Source organism: Lytechinus variegatus, chromosome 13, assembly GCF_018143015.1.
Source record: "Lytechinus variegatus isolate NC3 chromosome 13, Lvar_3.0, whole genome shotgun sequence".
Lineage (NCBI taxonomy): Eukaryota > Metazoa > Echinodermata > Echinoidea > Temnopleuroida > Toxopneustidae > Lytechinus > Lytechinus variegatus.
The window spans coordinates 6730136-6752191 of NC_054752.1; the positions used below are offsets into that span (position 1 = coordinate 6730136).

The following is a 22056-nucleotide window of genomic DNA, read 5'->3' on the forward strand; positions in this document are numbered from 1 at the left end:
TTGCTTTTGAACCAGATGATGAATGCAATTTCTGATGGCGAATCCACATATACTATATAATATAACAGATATTGCCTGGTCTATCGTTTTAATAAATAACATTTCAACTCCCCTCGAAGCTATATTTTTCCCTCGGGATAATATTTTCCCTCAGCGCTGTGCGCTTCGGGCAAAATATATTCCCTTGGGAAAAATATAACTCCGTCGGGGAGAGGAAATGTTATATTCAAACTCTAGGTAGGCAATATCTGTATAATATTCTTAGAAAAGAAAGCAGGAGTGCACGAACCCATTTACGTTTTTTTTTTTCAATTAATTGTCAATCACTTCAAGTAGAGTGTTGGTTTCAATTGTCAATAGTCTTTCAATCTCTGCATCTTGTCTTGTAAATACTGCACCTGAACGCCTCAAAGAGGCTATAGACGTGTTGCACTTGGAGGGATGCATAATACAAGCATTGATTTGGGAAAGATTTTTCATTGGAACAATAAAGTGAAAGTTTTAATTTCATCTCATATAGTTTCTTGTGAAATAGAAATCAAAGAGAAGGGGCTTACTTTCATTTATAAGGAAAGTATAATAGTCCACCCTAGATGCAGATGTTATTGAAACCCTGTTTGTGAGGTGTCTTCATAATAAGGTCAACTATTGGCTTAGAAGACAATCTTCCTGATGAACAATCAAAATGATTCGATTGTTTTTTCAGGAAATAATCGAATGGTAAGATTAACATTTGTCCCAGGCCTACTGTTCTGTGTGAGGTGAATATGGCCACCCCCTGTAGTCACAGACTATAACTGGATTTAAAGCCTGGGCCCTGTTGTACAAAGAGTTATGATTGATCCAATCAATCATAACTCTATGGAAATCCATTAGTGTCATAATTTTTTCTACGAAAAATTTGCACAATATCCTTTTGATGCAGAGAGAAGTGCAGTGAATTTTCAAGAGAACAATGAATGCATGAATATACATCACAGCAGAAAATATTTTGAACAAACATGCATAATAGATGTTGACATTGCTGGCCGTCCATTGTTGCGATTGATCGGATCAATCATAACTCTTTGAACAACAGGGCCCACTACTGCTTGCATGTTTTTGTGATAGTTTTATAGTAAGACTTGTTCTTAATCTTTGCCATAATGGGTATTGGCATTGGGTTCATCTGGAATGTATGTACCATGCTATATTTCATTGCAGTGCAATGACATCAAATGGATTCAATTCATAAATGTTTAAAAAATTGTGATTTGTTCCAAAAGCCGATCATGGACCAGTGAAAAGGTGTGCGGATGCATATTAGATGGTATAGTTACTAATGTAACACAATCAAGATCTAGTGCAGCTTGCATGTGAAAGCTTACCAAAACATGTAATAATTCATGATTGTGCAAAAAAAAACGTTCTCATGTCATCATACCAATCAAATGGATCTATTTCGTAGTGATTTTTTCCGCAATGTTTCTTTTTAATGAAAGGGATTTATTTGAAAAGTAACAGTGTCAACAATTATGAATTAATATTCTTTGTATTCTTTTATCGCCAATAGCAACAAATCGGCTGGAGAGAAAATGCAAGGCATCTTGTTATTTACACTACTGATTCATCTTTCCATTATGCCGGTGATGGCAAGGTAGGAAAATGTTTTATTGTTTTGTCTATCCTTCCATCCTACCATTATATCTCTACCTATCTGTCTATCTATCTATCTATCTGTCTGTCTGTCTGTCTGTCTGTCTGTCGGTCGGTCGGTCTGTCTGTCTGTCTGTCTGTCTATCGATCTATCTATCTATAGATCTATCTATCTATAGATCTATCTATCTGTAGATCTATCTATCTATAGATCTATCTATAGATCTATCTATCTATCTATCTATCTATCTATAGATCTATCTATCTATCTTCCTATCTATCTATCTATCTATATATCAATCTGTCTGTCTGTCTGTCTGTCTATCTATCTATCTATCTATCTATCGATCTATCTATCTATCTATCTATCTATCTATCTATCTACCTACCTACCTACCCATCTATCTATACTTGTAAAACAAATCTCTTTAATTACCAACATTCATTAGTGGGCTGGCTTGAATTTCATACAACAATGCAAAATTATGATAATAAGTTGATTTTGATAATACTGGCTTATACCCAGTAATCGTAGTGGTGTAGCAATTATTGAAGCTTATATGTAATTAAGTATTTCCGTGTATCCATTGTTTGCATTTCTGCATTTATTTTTGTCTTGAAGGTATTAAGAAACATTTCTGTTTTTGTATGCATTATATACAGGGTATTTCTTAGGATATAATTGACATTCTCTGAAGGAATATATGTATTTTCATTGTTTATGAAATATGAAGAATTTATTTCACTTCATGCAAATGTGCGTAAGCAAGTACTTATCAAATCTTGAATATTTAGGTTACATATGCATGTCTACTGCTAGTTATAGGATTATATTTTTTTACTACATATGGTTTAGGCTTATGATAAGTAATGATTCTGAGTCCATAAGTTAGACATATGCATGTCTATTTGGTGTATGTTGTACAACAATGTAATGCATAACTCTTGAAATCCCTTTGAAATAAGAAATAAGGAGTCATAGTTTAACAATCTTTCTTTACTGATTTCTACTTTTTTTTCTGTCGACTATTTTGTCATCGATTAGACAAAAAGATCAAAGAACAGAATGCATTAAAAGTATTGAGTATTGGTTATTTGGAAAGCCTTTATTTCAATACATTTATCTGAGAATGAAATATTGCAGTATTCACAGAAATAGTCAATATTGATTTCACAATACCAACTAGGCCTAATATACATATAACTACCTTTATATCAAATCTGTACCCTAAAACTCCTTTAAACAAACATGTATCAGCCAAATAATTATCTGGTTCATAATTATTGTGGCCTCAAAACCTGATACAGATCTGCAAATTGCAATTATTGAAATATTATCTTACAGGAAGCCAACTGCGTTTGCAGATTTTTATCCCGGTTGTCTGAGGTTGTGTTCAATCCACACTATGTTACCTTTAGAAACATGTTTTTTGTATACAGTAGATTTTTAGTTCAAACCACTGGCTGCATTCACACATACATGCATGCAAAAAGAAGAGGAGTCTTTAAAGAGAACATTATGGAGAACTTGGGCATTAGATTTGATAGAACTCAATGGGGATCTCAGCTTAGGATTCTGCATTGGAAGTCCTTCTTGCATTGTATGCTCCATGTTGACCTTCTGGGTCAAACTGCGCAAAAGGGTCCGGCTTGAAATGAAGAATTTCCTTTGAGTGTTATCCCAAAGTGCCCTATGTTTCTGGTATGATCTGGAATTCATTCATTTCTAAATGGTGTTTGCTGATGTTGAAATATGTTGCAAACCATCGTTTTAAGCTGAGAATTACATGTTTAAAGACAAGAAAATAAAAATGGGAACGTTCCACCAGCAATCTGTATTATGTGTGGTACGGTGTGAAGTACAGTACATGCAAGCACCACAGTTTTGTCGGGGGGGGGGGGGGGTGGGGCGAGACATGCAGCAGCCCATTGAAGTTGGTCATCACCCCCCCCTCCCCCGATAAAACTGTGGTGCTTACATGTACTGTACTTCACACCGTACCACACATAATACAGATTGCTGGTGGAACGTTCCCATTTTTATTTTCTTGTCTTTAAACATGTAATTCTCAGCTTAAAACGATGGTTTGAACACTTCATGGGGCTCACATATATGTATATATATAAATATACATGTACAGTATATATAACCTATTCTCAGCCAAGTGAGTAATCACATACACAGTGGTTAAATGATTTTGTTCTTATTCTGTTGGATAGATATCTGATTATGAGTCATACAGTGCGTTCTATTGGCTCCTTGTTTCCTGTCATCATAGCCTTTGTTTAGAAAGTTTCAATGTCATGTACATGTATGCACAGTGGTGCTGACAAGTTTAACAGTGAACACCACCAGAAAAAATGACTCCTTCATGCCGAGGTGTCACGCGTGTAAGACATTCCCCATAGACTCGTGTGTTAAAATGGCAATTTCGAAAAATTCATAACGTGAAATTAGAGGGTTGAATGTTTACTACCATTGGAAGGGTTATATATCTGACATGCCATATCTGAAAAGGGTATCGTAGTCAGTTTATTTTAAAAATAAATCGCCATTTATGAAGATGACTTCGATGGGATCAAATTTATTTACTGAAACAATAAAATAGCCCTAATTCTTCCGCTAGTCAAAAAATAGCTCCAAAGTAATTGATATATCTTCCCAATTTGGGCAAAGGAAATTCAGTAGTTATCATTTCTAGAATCAGTGTTAGATTTTGGATGGATGTGAATAAAGTGAATTTGAATTTGAATTTTAAATTATATTCATACACTCTTGTCAATCAGCAATATCAAATAAAAAAAAAATTGAATGGGTTGGGATGAATGTATACCTTTAGCGCTCATGGAACCTTACAGCTTGATTTTGTTTTACAGTATAAAAAAAGAAGAAATACTCCTTTAGATTAGACTATTTTTCATTTTTGCTCTTTGAAGACAAATTTACTACTTTTGCCATTGCAGAGAGCCTTCCCTGCAACTTATTGGTGGTTTTGGGGTAGCTTGACGCACATATACATGTCGCACTAACACTATTTTGTCTTTTTTTGATCGAATATCTTTAGCCTTCCTGTTATAATTAGGCTCATGGAACCCGAGCGTTGAATGTAGACAACACTAGAATGTCCAGCAAGCCTTGAAAATCAAACTTTATAGAATGTAATATCTTATCACCTGACTTCACAATGAGATATCTAAAAGAAAGCAGAACTTGAAAACTTTTTAAATATATATTCATTTTCTGGTAGGGTAATTTACTGACTTTTTAGCACCGCTGTATATACCCTGTATACATGTATGTATCTATGGGCATGTTATTGGATAGTACATCGAGCTAACACAGGATATTGCTTTGTTATAAATGTGGACTGTATACATGTAACATTTGTATAATGGTATCTGTGCACAAGAGAGAGGCATAGTAAACTAATATTTTTTTTTCATTCTTGGTGGACCAAATTCGAATAAACATAAAATCATGCTTCTTTTGTATAAGAACAAGTGGGGTTATGACATTAGTTTGCCCATTGAATATTCATGAAGATATGCATACACAACTGTTCCACCAAAATAATGCAAATCTTTAAGATCTGTTACATGTAGCTTTCTTTTTCCTTGTCCCATTTTGATCAAATTTTCAGTTTTTTGGTGTTTGGATTTTTCTTTATCTTTTCAAATCATGTTATTTTCAGCGGAGAGCACCCCTTTGATTTAAACCTTGAAGTTGTTGATATTTACCTTAATATTTTCTCAATTTGTACTGATGGCTCTAAAAGAAGTACTTGTGTAGCATGGAAATATAACATAATTTTTTTTTTCATTCACTGCAATACTGAATCCTCTTTCTTTGAAATAGATAGAAAAATGGAAGGGGGAAGAAATTGAGCTTCATTTAAAAAAATCATCTTTGTTTCTTTTTTCTTCTTTAGCTTGGAGGTATCATTACACCAAATGATGGACGATGTCATTTAGATCCTATTTCACAGAATTATACCATGTCACATTATCTGGTAAGTAGCCTCCCCTTACCCCTCTACTTCTCTCCCCTCCTCCCCTCCTTTCCCAATCATGGACAATGCCATTTGGATCCTATTTCACAGAAGTATACCTTGTCACACTATCTGGTGGTATCGTTATCCTCTTCCTCCTCTCTTACCCTTCTCCCGGCCCTCACCCCCCCCCCTCCTCCTTCCCCAGTGAACGACAATCCAATTTAGATCCTATTTCACAGAATTATACCATGTCACATTATGCGGTAAGTATACCCCCCCACTTTATTCCCCGTCCCTCTTTCCTCCTCCACTCTTCTCCTCCTCCACTCCTCTTCTCCTCCAGTGATGGACAATGCCATTTACATTCTGGTATGAGTACCCCCTTCCCCTTCCTTTTATTATCTAGTATTTTAATTGCAATGATAACAATGACAATGATAATTATTGTCATTTAAAAAACGTCAATGAGGATATGTAATATTGAATATAATGATAATAAAGATCATCATCATCATCACCATTGCTGTCATCAATCATCATCATTATCACCATCACCACCATTGCCATTATCATCGTCATCATCATCATCACTCTCATCACCACCACCACCATCATCATCACTATCACCATCATCATCATCATCACCATCACCATCATCAACAACACCAACCACATCCAGCACCGTTGCTATTGTATTGTGCATTATTTGTTTTATCATCTGATGTATATTTTACAGGACTATCCATCCATCAGTCATCTAAACGCCAAGATGAGGGAGAATAGCGTGATTCCAATCTTTGCTGTCGTCCAGCAGGAATTTGAGGTGTACAATGTAAGTTTCCTGATGATTGCCATTAGATATCAAGGTACCAACATATATATCGTCCTTGGCAGCAATGAAATGATTATATAGTGATATCTGTCTGTAACTCCATTGATACCAGGGCCCTGTCTTACAAGGAGTTACGATTGATCCAATCAATCTCAAATATATGGAAATCCATCAATGTCATAATTTTATCTTCACAAAATTGGCTCAATGTCCTTTGAAAACAAAGAGAGGCATACTAAATGGTCAAGAAAAAAACAGTGAATGTTTGAACATAGATCATTTCTAGAAAATATCTTTAACAATCATGTATTTTAGATGTTGACGTTGCTGGCTTTCCATAGTTGTGATTGATCAAATCGATTGCAACTCTTTGTAAGCCAGGCCCCAGATGTGATCTTTGTGTAGTGTGCAGTCAACAAAGCTGCCAATTCTCTCATTATCTGAGAGGATAATCAAAGCTATCTAGCATACGTGTGTAAATGTCAAATTTTACCATTGTCAAATTTTACCATTGTCATGTTTTGTACAATCATTCTGAACTTGTATATTTGAAGAACTTATTTCTGATTTAATGACAGTGTCTATAGGGTGTGAATGTAAAAGTTGAAATTGAAACTTAATGTATACATTGCATATTTTTTGTTCATTATTGAGTATTCATTAAATTCAGCTCAAGCATCATATTTTCCTGAGCCTGTCATTATGTTAAGAGAATTGATAAGGTTATTTTTTTTTCTAAATCTCAATACTTATGAATGTAAGTCAAGTTTAATATGTGAATTAAGGGATCATGAAATCTGTCAGAATCTGCCATAAATAATATTGTTTATTTAAGTATGACATTGTTTGTGATGTGCACTTAATATGCAGTGTTATTATGTAAAATTCTGAATCGGGCCAATTGCATGAACCCTAGATCAATTGTAACCTTGCCATCAATATTTGACTACCCTAGCAACATTGTTCAGCATCTAATCAAAAGCAATGAGTCCATAGAATTTGTCACAACTTTTTTGAAATCATTTGTAAGGAGATGGCGCTACAGGTTTATTTCCAATTCATCAAATGCCAATTCGTCCAATTTCTAACGCGTCTACTACAATTTGGGCTGTCATCAGTTCGTCTACTCACCACATGATCTACTTTCATTTAGTGTAATGCCATTCCGTCTAATGACCAGTAGGCCCAGTAGCCATTTAGTCCATATACTATTTGGTCTAATTAAACTAAAGTGTTAATTGTGCAAAATGAATGAAAAGAAAATGGGTATTAGACCAACTGGTTAACAGACAAAATGGTAGTAGATGAAATGATGATTAGACGAATTGATGATTAGACGAAATGATGATTAGACGAATTGATGATTAGACTAAATGGTTGTTGGACCAAATGGTTTTTGGATGAAAAGTTGATGGACGGAATGGCATTAAATTAAAGGCATGGTCACACTGCCCGAGCGTTGTTGGAGCGGAGAGAAAAAAATCATCACCGCTCGCTCCCGTTCACTATTTTCGATTGTTTTTTATTTTGTTTTGGATTTTTTCCCCCAATTTTGTGAGCGAAATTCGACCCCCTCTCCCTACCGCTCCACGACCGCTCCAACAACGCTCGGGCGGTGTGACCAGGCCTTAAGGTAAACCGTGTGGTGAGTGGACGAATTGGCAATATACCAACATGTAGACTTCCATTCTGTTCATGATTTTGTTTATTGAACTTTTCTTAATTCCCTTCAGAATCTGACGCAATACATAGAGGGCGCTACAGCAGGTGTTTTGGCTCAGGATTCCAACAATATTGTACAGCTCGTCAAAGATAACTACAATGTAAGTTATACCCTCTTTATGTTGTATTTGGGCTGCTTGGTATTGTCCTACTTAATGCATGGGAGGCCTTCCTGGAATTAGTATTTTCATCATTATTTAAAAAAGATTTCATGTTGTTGAAACTTCAAAACTTAATTACTTTTTTGTGTTACAACTCTGAATTCTAAAGCAGATTTGTTTTAAATTTCATTTGTATCTGTTTAACTGGTATTTATTTTTCTGTGTTTATATGTACATCTGTCATCATGTAATTATGGTTCTATTCCCATGGATTAATTACAGGATGCATTGTGATCAATACAAGTCCTACATTTAAACACAACTTGATTGCCAACCGATCATAAATGTGCATCCAGGATTTAGGTTCGATGTTAAGCATTGCGATCAAATGCAACTCCTTCTGCAAATGGGCCCTAGAAAACTGAACATGTATTTTCTAATGATGCCTTAAAAATAATGATGATTATATTCATGTGTATCATGTTCATTATGCCTGATGTCTTACCACAAGAACGATAGAGTACCGAAGTATGACATCACTGTCATGGCAACGAAGCGACTGGTTTTTAAATCGTCGCAGCTGACGATCGTCTATACACATTTGTATTTGCAAAAATTACCATCATTCTGAGGTTGCGAGCAATGAATTTTTTTTCTCCTATGAGAAACATGCTCCAGGTTCATTTGTTTAGAACCAGGCCGCCTTGGCAACTGACATCATCGCTTCGGAACCCTATAGAAGAAGTGATGAAGGAAAGTGAAAAATCCCAGAAAAGATAAATTAAAAATCTAGAAATCCAAAACATAGCCTGTCAGAGTCATGTAATTTCAGTAGAGTCATACTGTGAATGGGTGAATCAGTGAAGGGGGGATGGTATGAATATTCACAATTATATCCTACATTAATTATATTCTGTATGCTGATTGGTTAAATAGCATCATGTGACCAAACATATTCTCACTATTTTGGGATGATGTCGAAAATGGAATGCCCATCGAAGAAAATGTGTTACTCCCTGATGTCAATGATGACGCAAGCACTAGTACGCGTTCCACGCACTGAGCGCGTAGCTAAGCGCTTCAGGAAAAGTAGGTCAGTCAGCCCAGCTTATTTGGTTCAGATTTAAAAAAAAAAAAGGATTAACTAAGAGTATAAGAACTAGATTATCAAGATCTATTGCTCTAACTTATTAAAGTAGTATATAAAACAAATATACCAGGCCTTTATTTCTTAAGTATAGAGGGAAGTATTCATCCCTGGTTGTACTGGCACTAATCACTACTTTTCCCTCGGGGCTTTGCCCCTTGGCAAAAATAGTAATGCCAGTCCAACCTCGGATGAATAATTCCCGCTATACTTACTCAAAGCCTGGTATATTTCTATGCTATATATGCATAACAAGAATGTTATTTGATTATAAATGTCCCTCATACATGTACCTACAGCGTAATACATTACATTAAAAAAACAATATAATTTTAATTTTCTTTTTATCATAGAAAATCACTTCCAAGGTAGAAGTTGTAGACGATGCCCCGGACTCAGTGAACATTGAATACATAGCTCATTGTCCCGGAGGTCAGGTCTTCCCTGGGTCACAGGTCTGCGAGGGGCTCAAACTTGGCGACACAGTCAACTTCACTTTGACCGTCACCTCAACGGGATGTCCAGCAAACAAAAACCAACAGTGAGTTTTTTTTTCATACACTATCATCTTGTAAAATGATTTTGTTAAATAAGAAAAAAATGAGAGAAACATATTGATAAAAGTTTGTGGAAAACGATAAGAATAACAGGTTTAATTTATATTTTAAAATTATTCCAAAAGATGGTACATGTAGATGCTTACATGTGATATATGACATATTGTTTGATGGCTATTCAGCTAGACCTTTTGTTTTTATTCAATCCAATTTTATTTCAGGGGAGATATGAAGCTCCCATTTTTTCATTGAAAGGAAAGTACATCATTAAGGTGCTTATAAAAGAAGAAAATAAAACAAATACATTTTAACATATTATCTTTTTACACCTCTACCGTTTTCCCAAATTTTCTTAGAATTTGGTGATGATTTAATGGTTTGTCGCTGTTGCTGTTATATCAAAATGAAGTTTCTCTTCCTTTAAACGGTATAAAATGGAAAGAAACTGTTACAGTGATATTTGTTTATATATTGAAATGAATTCGATGAGCTTCTCTTCCATAAAATAATATAAACCAGGGTGAAACTGAGATTTTCATTCACCAGTTATTGATATCAGGAAGAGCAACTATCCTAGAGCTGCTTCTGAAAGGAGATATGAAAAATATACGTAAATGTTTATATAAGGGAGGATATACATGTTTATACTTTGAAGAACAGGAAGTGTGTGGGATATATGCCGTGCAATGTGACAAAAACGGACTGGTTGACAGAGTGATTGTGGACAAAAGTTGTATCTAGCAAAGTAAAGTTTTCAGGAGAATGATGTCTAGTTCAGATATGTTTGAGTATAAGTAGCCAATATACAAGTAGTGTAACATTGGGATACTCCCCAGTGAGTGGTGAGTGTGCATGTATCGATTGAATCAGATAACAGGGGTCATGATAATTTAGCAGTATCATATCAATATGTTTAGTTTTTTTCTTTACCAAAACCAAATATGAAGGTATATGGGGACAGTATAATAGAAATGAAAATATTAGAGAGAGAGACAGAGAGAGAGAGAGACAGAGAGAGACAGAAGGAAAGAAAGAAAGACAGAAAGAAAGAAAGAAGTAATAGAAAGGGCAATAATGAAAGGAAGAAGAAATGAAGAAAGTGATAAAGAAAGGAGGATAAAAGAAGGGATTACAAAAAAGGACAAACAAAGGGAAGGAAAAGAGGGAGAGAGAGAGAAGTATACATGGTTCCGTGTCAATTTGAATACTAGACTTAACGTCATATCATCTATTTCAATTTGCAACAAAAGTAACCACATCCTCTTTTTAAATTGAATAAAAGTTAATTGTGTGCCAATAGCAGCTATTCTTTGGCACTCCGATGTTTTGGCATACATGTACCACCTCTTCAGTTGCAGTGTCAATAGCAAGCCATGTTTGTTTAATTTCTGAAGCTTGCTATGTTTCAATTCTGTTGTACCAGCCTGCCCTTGATGGTGTTCCTAAACAGATATTAACAGGAAGTTGAGAATCATGATTATATTCATGAACCTTCAGTTGGTGTCATGTAAACAAATGGTTAGACTGAGCTGCGTTGGTCATACTCTGAAAGTGGTGTCATGTAAACAAATGGTTAGACTGAGCTGCGTTGGTCATACTCTGAAAGTGGGTTGAAAAACTAACTATTAAAGGGGAAGTACACCCTGAAGAATAGTTTGTTGTAAAAATAACAGAAAAATATGTTTAAGAATATTGGCGAAGGTTTGAGGAAAATCTGTCAAAGATTAAAAAAGTTATTAGAATTTTAAGGTTTGGGTTTGTGATGTCAAAAACAAGCAGCTGCCCCATATGTTATCTAATATGAAAAGTATGAATTTCACTTTTTTAATAGTTCCTGATGACTTTTTTTTCTTTTCATGATTGGGTGTGAAATGATTTGTCTATTGATATACAGTGAAAAGTACAGTAAAAATCATTTAAAATTTCCTGAGAAAATGAAATTTCTTTGATTTTTTACTTTTCACTATGTACATGTATATGTAGGAATGCTGCTCACATACAGTGTGTGACATCACAAATGAAATAATTGAAATTCTAATAATTTTGTAATTCTTTGATGGATTTGAATGAATTCCTTTAGTTAGCAGCAATGTCTGTAAGCACATAATATGCAAAAGTAGGTTAATAGAAGAGAGATCCCCAAAACAAATCTCCCTGAAGATTTTGTAGAGAATTCATCAGTCGTAGGTTTAGTGTTCTTAGAACCTTTAAAGTGGAAATCTGTTGTAACAATAGCTGAAAAAATATTGGTAATGATGACTAAGTGATGACTTTTTTCTCATTGTTTTTAGGAGCGGTTGTGAAGTGATTTTTTTTTTATTGAAATACTGATGAAACAATAAAAATTATTCTTAATTTTCTGAGAAAATGACATTTTATTGATGGTTTACCATATATGTTAGAAAGCTCCTTGTGTATGATGTCTCAAACCAAATGATTAAAATTCAAATAACTTTTTATTTTTTATGGATTTCATCAAACCTTTGCTAATATTTTTTTTTGCTATTGTGTAAAATAAACTTTCTGACAGGGTGAGCTTCCCCTTAAATGTATCTGCTGAAATTTAGGATAAGATTGTTTACAAGTAGCCTGCTGATATCTAGTTAAACAGAAATGTAAAAGTATTGTCAGAAAAAATATATTGATAGCTACAAGTCATTAAACATTTTTTTCATTCTATATTTGTCCAGGTTCACAGTTCGACCAATTGGGTTCAATGAAGAACTCAAAGTAAATGTCCAGTTTGAGTGTGACTGTGAATGTGAACAACAAAAGGTCAGTATTTTTTCATCAGGATAATGTAGACCTATTTTAAGTTTTCGCACATCAACCTTTTTTTGAGATTCAATTGAAATAATTTTAAAACTTCCCATTTTGATTGTGGGAGAGCGGAAATACTCTCATTTATTTCTTTCAATATTATATACAAGTAAAAACATACAAATATCATACATTATTTTGAACATAAATATACAAATATAATCAAGAAACATTGAGATTTAAAAAAAATAATGAAAGAAAAAGGTATCCCAAAAAGCCTCAAAGGCTTGAAAAAAGGGAAACCAAGAATGAAAAAAGCTAACAAATAGAACACCGGAATGTGTCGTCCCAACAGTATAGTTTGATTGTGATGATCGGGGGGGGGGGGGGGGGAGGAGGGTGCAGGGGGAGGGTGCAGAGGGAAGGGTTTGTCAACCAAAGGTTCAACTGCAAATATTTGAAGAAAAACTGTTGGTTTAGGACAATGTTTCCATGGCATTGCACTGGTGACAGTTGCTCCAATGGATAATCTGCAGGTTAAGCCAAGCAAAAAACCTAACCTCCAAAACTAAATAAACCATAATCCTTATCTTCGCATTATTCTGAACTAAAACCCTATTACGATCTTCACTCCAACCCTATGCCCTCTGAGATATTGAAATCAGAGCAAATGTTGTGACATCAGAAGAACTTCAAGGTTAATTAGTTGAAAAGCCTAGCTGGCTCCCACCATTGCGCTATAAGCTGCATGTTGCTGCATTAGCCAGGAAAAAAAACCTATTGCAGAATACTATGCGGCAAATTATTTGATTGCTTTCACTATTATGCCTACAAGCTCATTGGAGCTGGTACAAGGTAAGATACAGTAAAAGGGAGGTATTTTTTATATGCATGTACGATAAACGTTATGTCTTACCAACTTGATTACACAAAATATGGATTTGGATTTTTGGTTCTATCTCTCTTAGGTTCCCAATAGTCCTACATGCAGTGGAGGCAATGGGACCTTGGAATGTGGAAGCTGTATCTGTAATACTGGTCACTATGGGAGATACTGTGAATGTAGCAGCGATGACCCTTCGTTAGAAGACAATGATGCACCATGTAGATCGTGAGTATACCCTGGTGTTTGTGAGTATACATACGTTACCTTGATGTTTGTGAGTATATGTATGTTACCTTGGTGTTTGTGAGTATACATATGTTACCTTGGTGTTTGTAAGTATATGTATATACATGTATATTTATATATGTATTACCCTGGTGTTTGTAAGTAGATATATATATATATATATGTTACCTTGGTGTTTGTGAGTATATATATGTTCCCTTGGTGTTTGTGAGTATACATATGTTACCTTGGTGTTCGTAAGTATATGTATATACATGGATATTTATTACCCTGGTGTTTGTAAGTAGGTATATATATATGTTACCTTGGTGTTTGTGAGTATATATATGTTCCCTTGGTGTTTGTGAGTATACATATGTTACCTTGGTGTTTGTAAGTATATGTATATACATGTATATTTATATATTTAGTACCCTGGTGTTTGTAAGTAAATATATATATGTTACATTGGTGTTTGTGAGTATATATCTGTTACCTTGGTGTTTGTGAGTATACATATGTTACCTTGGTGTTTGTAAGTATATGTATATACATGTGTTTGTGAGTATATATATATGTTACCCTGGTGTTTGTGATTATAAATATGTAACCCTGGTGTTAGTGATTATATATGTGTTACCCTGGTCATTATGGTAGATACCGTGATTGCAGATTGTGAATATATTATTAAAGCAAAAACAAATCTTGAGGGGTTACGGTAAATTCATCCCCCCAAATGGCTCATGTAAGGGGAAGAGTGCTCAAAGTAGAATAACAGTCTTATGCAAATTAAGGCTTGCTCTCCAAATGCCTTCACATTTATATTAGTAAAGAAAAAAAAATTGCTTTGTACATTTAAAACAAGACCACTGTGTATATATTCCCATCCATGCAGATCTGTGCGATCCTTTTCATTTATAATAGATGAGAGGCTATTAATTATCAAATGTGTGATATAATTTTTTTTTAAATAAGTAGATAATATAGGATTTGTATAGCGCACGTATCCACCTTGCTAGATGCTCAGGGCGCTCCTATATTACCCCGGCTAAGCTAGTCTACAGATTCTGGTGCGCACAGATTTTGATGAATTAATTCCTGCCGGTACCCACACTTATGTAGGTGTAGCAGAGCTGCCAAGTAGTACGATTTTTTCCGTATTTCATACGGAAATCAATTTAAAATACGGCAGTACGCTTTTTCATGATAAAATACGGTAAAAAACAAATTAGAGAAGAAGAGGTATTCCGTGTGTTGCTGCCCTCTACGTTCAATGAGTTATGCTTTCATCAAGGCTTTCCGATTAGAATTTTCGATATCCTGGCGAATCAATGCGGGTGACAAGTTCTGAGCGCACGCACGTAGTTTACAAGCGCAAAGCAGCGGCTCAAATCGCGATATTTTGCGACTGGTAAATACGTCTGTAAGGATGATGACGTCATCCAAGATGGCAACTTACGTTGACCGACGGAAGGATCGAAGATGACGATGTTTCGATCATAATTTGAAACGAATTAGCCGTAACTGCGGTCTAAGGTACGATATTTCTGAATTTCATACATTTTTCCGTAAATATGGATGCAATTTCTTTTTCATAATGTGATATTTTATGATTTTATGTGCAAAAAACGATCAGAAAAAAAACAGGTTTCCGTCGAATGTTAGATCTAACGTTACTGCTAATACGTTGTCTGTACGTACGGGCCTCCAAATTCTTCAGTCTATGTATTGGTGAGTCAGCCAACGCAGTTCAGCGGAACAACCAAAATCTAGACTGAAGCTTTCGGTCTCGTGTGCGACGATGTGGGGCGCAAAATAATGTAAGAAGTGATCGAACTTTGCCATTATGCATGCATATTTATCTCATGGTAAAAATACAGATTTTTTGGTCAAAATACTGATTTTGGGGGATAAGAATACTGAAAATGCAAAATACAACTTGGCAGCTCTGGTGTAGTTTGCATGTTTCTTCAACAGTTCAGATACATGATATACATGTACATGTATACTTTTTAAGATCATTATATGTCATTTGTATATAGAAACTAAATTGTTTTTTAGAGGAACATACTTGTTTCGCTACTTAGTAACATAATCACATGTATTGCAATGTGAAGGTATCGAGGAGTGAATGAGCATATCTTTATTCAAGTGGGCCTATGTTACAAGACTACACTCCTCAGAATGTTGCATTGTGGGTTAGAAACCTGGCCACATTTGAGGAGCTAAGGTCTTGAGGTGGTGTTGTTAAAACTGCTGGTTTGTGTCTGCTTTAAGACAGTCCTAGTTTCTCTCTGTCCTATTTTCAGACCGAATACTACCATCGTTTGTTCTGGAAGAGGTTCTTGTGTGTGTGGAAACTGCATCTGCTTTCCAAGACCAGTGAGTATAAATGACATTAATCTTATCTTCACTCAATATTGGCTTATTGCTTCATCTGGGCTCCGTAACACAAAGGTTTGCAATTAATGGCTAAATACCAATAACCAATCAAGATCGTTGTTGCATGTATACTCTGTTTAAAGTACTGACTGGGAACCAATCAGTGCGGTTCTTTCATACTTGCAATTCATCGCAAACCTTTGTGTTACGGAGCCCAGAAGCTAGTCACACACTACATGAATATGATCCAATACATACATACATAACAGGTACTTATATAGCGCTTTACCAAAAATATGATCAAAGCGCATTACAATAAATAACTAATAATAATAATAATTACATTAAACACTTAAAATATATCTACGGGACTGGTGCCTGATCTTAATGCCCTGTTCACCCGCAGTTTAAGGAACTTGCCCAGAAGGCAATCCGGCGGGTACATAACTCACAAGGGCTCTAAAAACACCAGGCCTAAGCTAAACCCTAACAAAGATACAACTTACGAAAGAGAACTAAACATGAATATTTAAACCTATAGTTACACAAAAAATCATATAAGGAGGAAAAAAATCAATGCAAAATCATCCGTAAACAAATAGCCTTTTCCATTTGTACATATCTTGTTCTTAATATTTGTTTAAGTGGAAATAAATTTAATGAATTTGCAAGAAGTAATATAGTATTTGTAGCTTAGCATAAGTTCAGAACAATCAAATCATTATTCTGCTTTTCTGCAAGCCTTTTTGTCTGGAGTAAAGTCCAAATCGGCTTCAAGTCCATGGTGACGTGATGATTTAGAATTGATTGTGCTATAATTCCCTACATGGAGACTAAAATAGACTGGGATTTTCAGATTCCCCCTATTATTTATATTTTTTTATTTATATTGCATGAAAGCTGAAGGTTATAACTTTTCTACCCATCTTGTTTTGTGACAGAAACCGACCGAAGTTGTGTCTGGTCCATTCTGTGAATGTGATAACTTCAACTGTGACAGATACCAAGGAGAGCTGTGTGGAGGTGAGTTCATAATCCTTATCCCTAACTTACCTGGGCTAATTTGAGAGTTTAGATTTCTGGAGGGGGCTTTTTTTCATTCCCCTAATATCTTGGCCCGTGGATATTATGATCGCAACAAAAATTTGCTTGGAGGTAGAGAGTGACATTATCTTCACGGTTGCATAGGTACATTTAATTCACTAAATTCTCAGATTTTATGATATATGAATGAATGAAATCAATCCTGATGTTTATTTGCTTCTAATAAATGGAATAAAATAAGGGAGTCATAGAGTGAAAGCTTGTCAAAAATCCATCAAAAGAAAGGGTTCATGTAACAAAACTGTGTTTCAAACTACTCTTTTATGCATTTTGTTCCATATATGATTTCCTTTAACAAATAACACATTTTCAGAAACGTGAAATGATGTATAAACTCCAGCATATTAAAAACATTTTTAATCACCATATTTTTTTACATGCTTCTATAAAAAATTGGTTTGTTCAGCTGTAACTGGCTGAGAAAATTAATGTATGGAGTGATCTTGTCAGTGTCAGCAGACAAATGAGACTGTGAATCGCATACACTCAAGTATATTTTTTGATTAATTTTTGCTTGAAATTCATGTTTCTCTTCCGTTTTGATTTAATCAACTTGACCTCAGGATGAAATCCACTTTAAAGGACTAGAATAACCTCCCCTTCTCCATTGTAAATAGCCCTTCCCTTGATACCTCTAAATCAAATCTAAAACGGCTTCAGTAAAGTTGTTTCACATACAGTGCGCTGCTCTCCTCCACAAGTTAATGTAGCATAGATATGTCCATCAGCGACATCTTGCTTACCTAACCATTCCGATTCAGATTCGGAAGGAAATGAAAGTAACTGAACCTTATTCATTGTACATTAGCTCTGAAGAAGTTTACCAGGGCAATGTAACCTATATCTTAGCGATTGATTAAAAGGTCGATTTACGATTGATAATTATATAATATTGACTGGCCTTGAGGGGAACATCAAATATATTGCCAGCAAAAGAATCATATTGGCCCGAGTCTTTAGACGAGGGCAATATGGGTCTTTTAAGGGCAATATATTTGATGTTCCCCGAAAGAAGAGCCAGTCAATATTTTTATTATCATCCAAATCAGATATCTAGAGCAAAACTCATGATAAATGGGGATATTTCTTTTAAAAATAGTCTGCACTTTACCATTATGAAGTACTTGCAAGCGCTTGGATCCAGCGTTGTCTTTATTATGACGTAATTGTGGTGCGCGGATCCTTATGAAGCGTATCTCTTTATACGCATCCACAAATGCCCGGATGTGAGACCAGGGAAAATACAAAGGTATATTTTGCGTCGTCTCTGCATGCAAAGTAAATACGCGCATTGAGACCGAGGAAAATACAAACAATATACCTACCCTTCCCGATATTCAGAAAATGTAGGGCAATACGGTTTCGTAAATGACCAGCTCAGATGTCTGATACGGGTGATAATATACAATATTGCAATTGATTGTGGAAACGAGCTCCACGATCAATCGCTATTATGTTTCGGTGCCCATAATCACTCTATTTCATTCCAATGCTGTAATTGTCTTACAGGTGAAGATAGAGGGCGCTGTGTGTGTGATGAATACCTGCGGAGAAGTCGATGCCAGTGTAAACCGGGGTACAGCGGAGATGCCTGCGAGTGTTCTACTCGTACAGATACCTGTATGACGCAAGATGTAAGAAACTGGAGGGGAAGTGGAAGGGGGAGGAGGGAGGAAGGGAGAGGAAGGGAGGGGGGTGGAGGGTGGGAGTAAGGGAGGGAGGAGCAGGGGAGGAAAACAGAAAATAGGAGATAAGAAAGGAGGATGGAGGGAAAGAGGAGCAGGCAAGGGTGAGTTTGTGTGTGAGAGAGGACAACGAAGAGAGAATGAGAGCAAGGGAGGGAAGGATGGAAGGAAGGAATAAAGGGGGAGATGGGCAGGGGAGGAAAGAGAATGGGATGAAGGGGAGGAATAGAGGGAGTGAAGGGCAAGGGAGGGAGAGAAGGTCAATGGAGGGAGTGGGAGAGAAGAAGGGGATGAATAGAGGGAACGAAGGGTAGGGAGGGGGCCAGGGGGAAGGAAGAGCGAATAGGAGAGATGGAGGGGATGAATAGAAGGAGAGAAGGGAGGGAGGAGAGGGAGTAAGAGAAGGGTAGGAGAGAGGATGTGAGTACGCAGGGGGGGTGAGAAGGGAGAAAGGGAAGGAGGGGGAAGGATGAAAGAAAGTGGAGGAGTAGAGTTAAGAGGAGGGGAGATGAGGGAAGGAGAGTGGAGGGAGGAAGGGAAAGTAGGAGAGGAAGGAGGAAAAGCAGGGGAGAGGGGAAGGAAGAATTGGTATAGATATGGAGTTATGCTATTGACCAGAATTGCATTAACAATATACATGTAGGACTTGTGCCATTCTTTGTTAATGCAAAGTCTTTATGTAAAGTAACTTGCATGGATTGAATTGATGTAGACAATCAAGTTTGATAGAGAATGTTTGAAAATGAGCAAGGGTTTTTCTTCATGAGGTAGCTTTATTTCAAATTTGGCTCTGGTTTTGTTCTTATTAAACCAACTATTCACTCTTGTTAGCTTGTTTTTAACCATTTTTAGCTCGTTTGTTACCTCAAATAATTTTCGTGACCAAATTTCTTTTTTTTCTTATCCAGACCATATGTAATGGTCAAGGGGTCTGTGTGTGTGGTGAGTGTAGATGCAATGCTACGTCAGCCTATAGGGGACCGCTGTGCCAAGATTGTCCGGTAAGTTCTTGACCCTTCCTTATCACCTCTTAATGTTTTGAGATTATTTTCTTTATATTATTTGGGGTTTTTTGTTTGGGGGGGGGAGCGGGCACTCAGTGTATAATACATAGTGGGTATGTGCCATGGAGGGGGACCCCATTTTTACACTCAAGTTTCCGTTCCAAGGCTAGCATCTTTGTCTTATTAAGAAAAAGAACAAAAAAAGTCGCTCCAAAACTAGCATTTTCTTCTTATCTTGTAGAGAAAAAAGAAGAAAGATAAAATGTAGTTATGTTAATTGAGTGGTGCAGCTCTGCAAGGCAATTCTTTTCGAGTTTCAGGTCATTAAGGTCACCAACCTAACAACTACTTCAAGCACCAAGACAAAGAACTAAGACACATGGCAAGAGGTCCTTCACCTCCAGTGGGCCTTACCCTATGGATTTTTCTCCTTAGTACTCTCCAATTACAAAACAATCATTTTTTAATATGATTCATTGTAGTTCAGCCATATATCATTGATTAATATTGCTGCCGTTTAAGTAAAGTATCAAGCTTTTGACTCTTTAAATATATGATTTCATTTTTGTTCATACATGTATTATTTCTGTAAAGTACATTCATAGTACTTGCAATTCTGAAATGCGCTTCATTAAACCTGTCATTGCTGTTATTTTTATTATCATTAGACTTTTGTTAAAATGATATTTATGTGCACCTGTTGAGATTGTATTTACGAGCTCGCTGATTGTTATTTTACTTATTTTGTCAATCCATAGACCTGTAGCGGCCAGTGTTCTCGGAATGAGAAGTGTGTCCAGTGTAAGGCCTTTGGTACAGGACTACCTAAAGATGAATGTGATATGTGTCCATTCCCGGTTATCATGGTCGATAACCTTGAGATTCGTAAGTGATAATGATAATAATGATTATGCTTGCTTATGCTGCACCTATTAAGGCCACCGCACACCTTACGACCCGACTGGTCTGTGACTGAATGAAGGGAAATGTGATGTCACAGCTCTTGTCAGCTTGATAGTCCCAGACCGGTCATAGGCAAATCGCAAGGAAAATCGTAAGAATTTGACATGTCGAATCCTTACAACTGGATCGCAAGCTCAATCCAACTTCCCGCCAATCAGACAGCAGAGTCGCAATGCGTACATGATATGAAACGCGCATATGCAATAATAAGCATCATTTTCTCAGTTGCTATGGCAAAAAACAAAAAGTGTATGCTTAAGTCGCAGACCGCATGGTAGTCGGGTAGCAAGGTGTGTGGTGTGGAGGCTTATGACTACTGTGCGATTCATCTCCACTCACTCAGTCGTAGACCAGTCAGGTCGTAAGGTGTGCGGTGGCCTTTAGCCATGGCTTTAGAGAAATCATTATTCATTATTTTAGGGGCAGTCACCGTTTTAACTAGATTTATTTTGTTCAATGGATTATTTGAAGTCATTGTTGATCAGTTTTTATTTTCCAAATTGGCAACAACAATTTTCTCTCTTTATTTATTCTTTTTAAGATTTGTTTATTAGGAATAAAGACAGATGGATAGATAATGTTTTTGAAAGTAAGAAATGTACCATTTGTAACAATAATGAGCAAAAATGGGAATTGCTTGCAGCAACGTACCCAAACTATTTTATATGTTAATCTACATTTCTTAGTCTATCTTGTTCAGGAGTGTTTTTTTTTTCTTTGTAAGATACTTAATTTGTTCATTAGACATTGATACAAATACAGTGTACCTTTATGCTTGCACTCTTGGTTAAAAAAGAAGCATTTTAGAGTTTGTGCTAGCAAGCCTCATTTCTTTGTCATGGATACAAAGCTCACAGTGATATCTTGTCACTGTGAGCTTTGTATCCTTGATGAAGACGTGAGATTTGCGTCGAAAATTTGGTGAATACTTGGAAATAAACTTTGGTGGCACTGCAATGCATTAACTCTTTTATCTCATCTGTGTCCAACACGCGGAATGTAATATTGTTATAATATTATTAATAATAATATTATTAATATAATATATATTGTATCTGTCC

The 22056-nt window shown here is 35.9% G+C and overlaps 1 protein-coding gene across 1 annotated transcript in view; it reads left to right on the plus strand.

Moving 5' to 3' along the window:
- Nucleotides 1-22056, plus strand: part of LOC121426396 (integrin beta-1-B-like) — a 73054-nt gene that overhangs the window by 46459 nt on the left and 4539 nt on the right. The window contains exons 10-21 of the mRNA XM_041622684.1: nucleotides 1553-1636; nucleotides 5565-5645; nucleotides 6364-6459; nucleotides 8193-8282; nucleotides 9783-9970; nucleotides 12677-12761; nucleotides 13715-13857; nucleotides 16167-16239; nucleotides 17181-17262; nucleotides 18853-18977; nucleotides 19937-20029; nucleotides 20791-20917. Of these exons, the coding sequence (XP_041478618.1) occupies nucleotides 1553-1636; nucleotides 5565-5645; nucleotides 6364-6459; nucleotides 8193-8282; nucleotides 9783-9970; nucleotides 12677-12761; nucleotides 13715-13857; nucleotides 16167-16239; nucleotides 17181-17262; nucleotides 18853-18977; nucleotides 19937-20029; nucleotides 20791-20917 (1267 nt within the window). The remainder of the gene's footprint in view (nucleotides 1-1552; nucleotides 1637-5564; nucleotides 5646-6363; nucleotides 6460-8192; nucleotides 8283-9782; nucleotides 9971-12676; nucleotides 12762-13714; nucleotides 13858-16166; nucleotides 16240-17180; nucleotides 17263-18852; nucleotides 18978-19936; nucleotides 20030-20790; nucleotides 20918-22056) is intronic.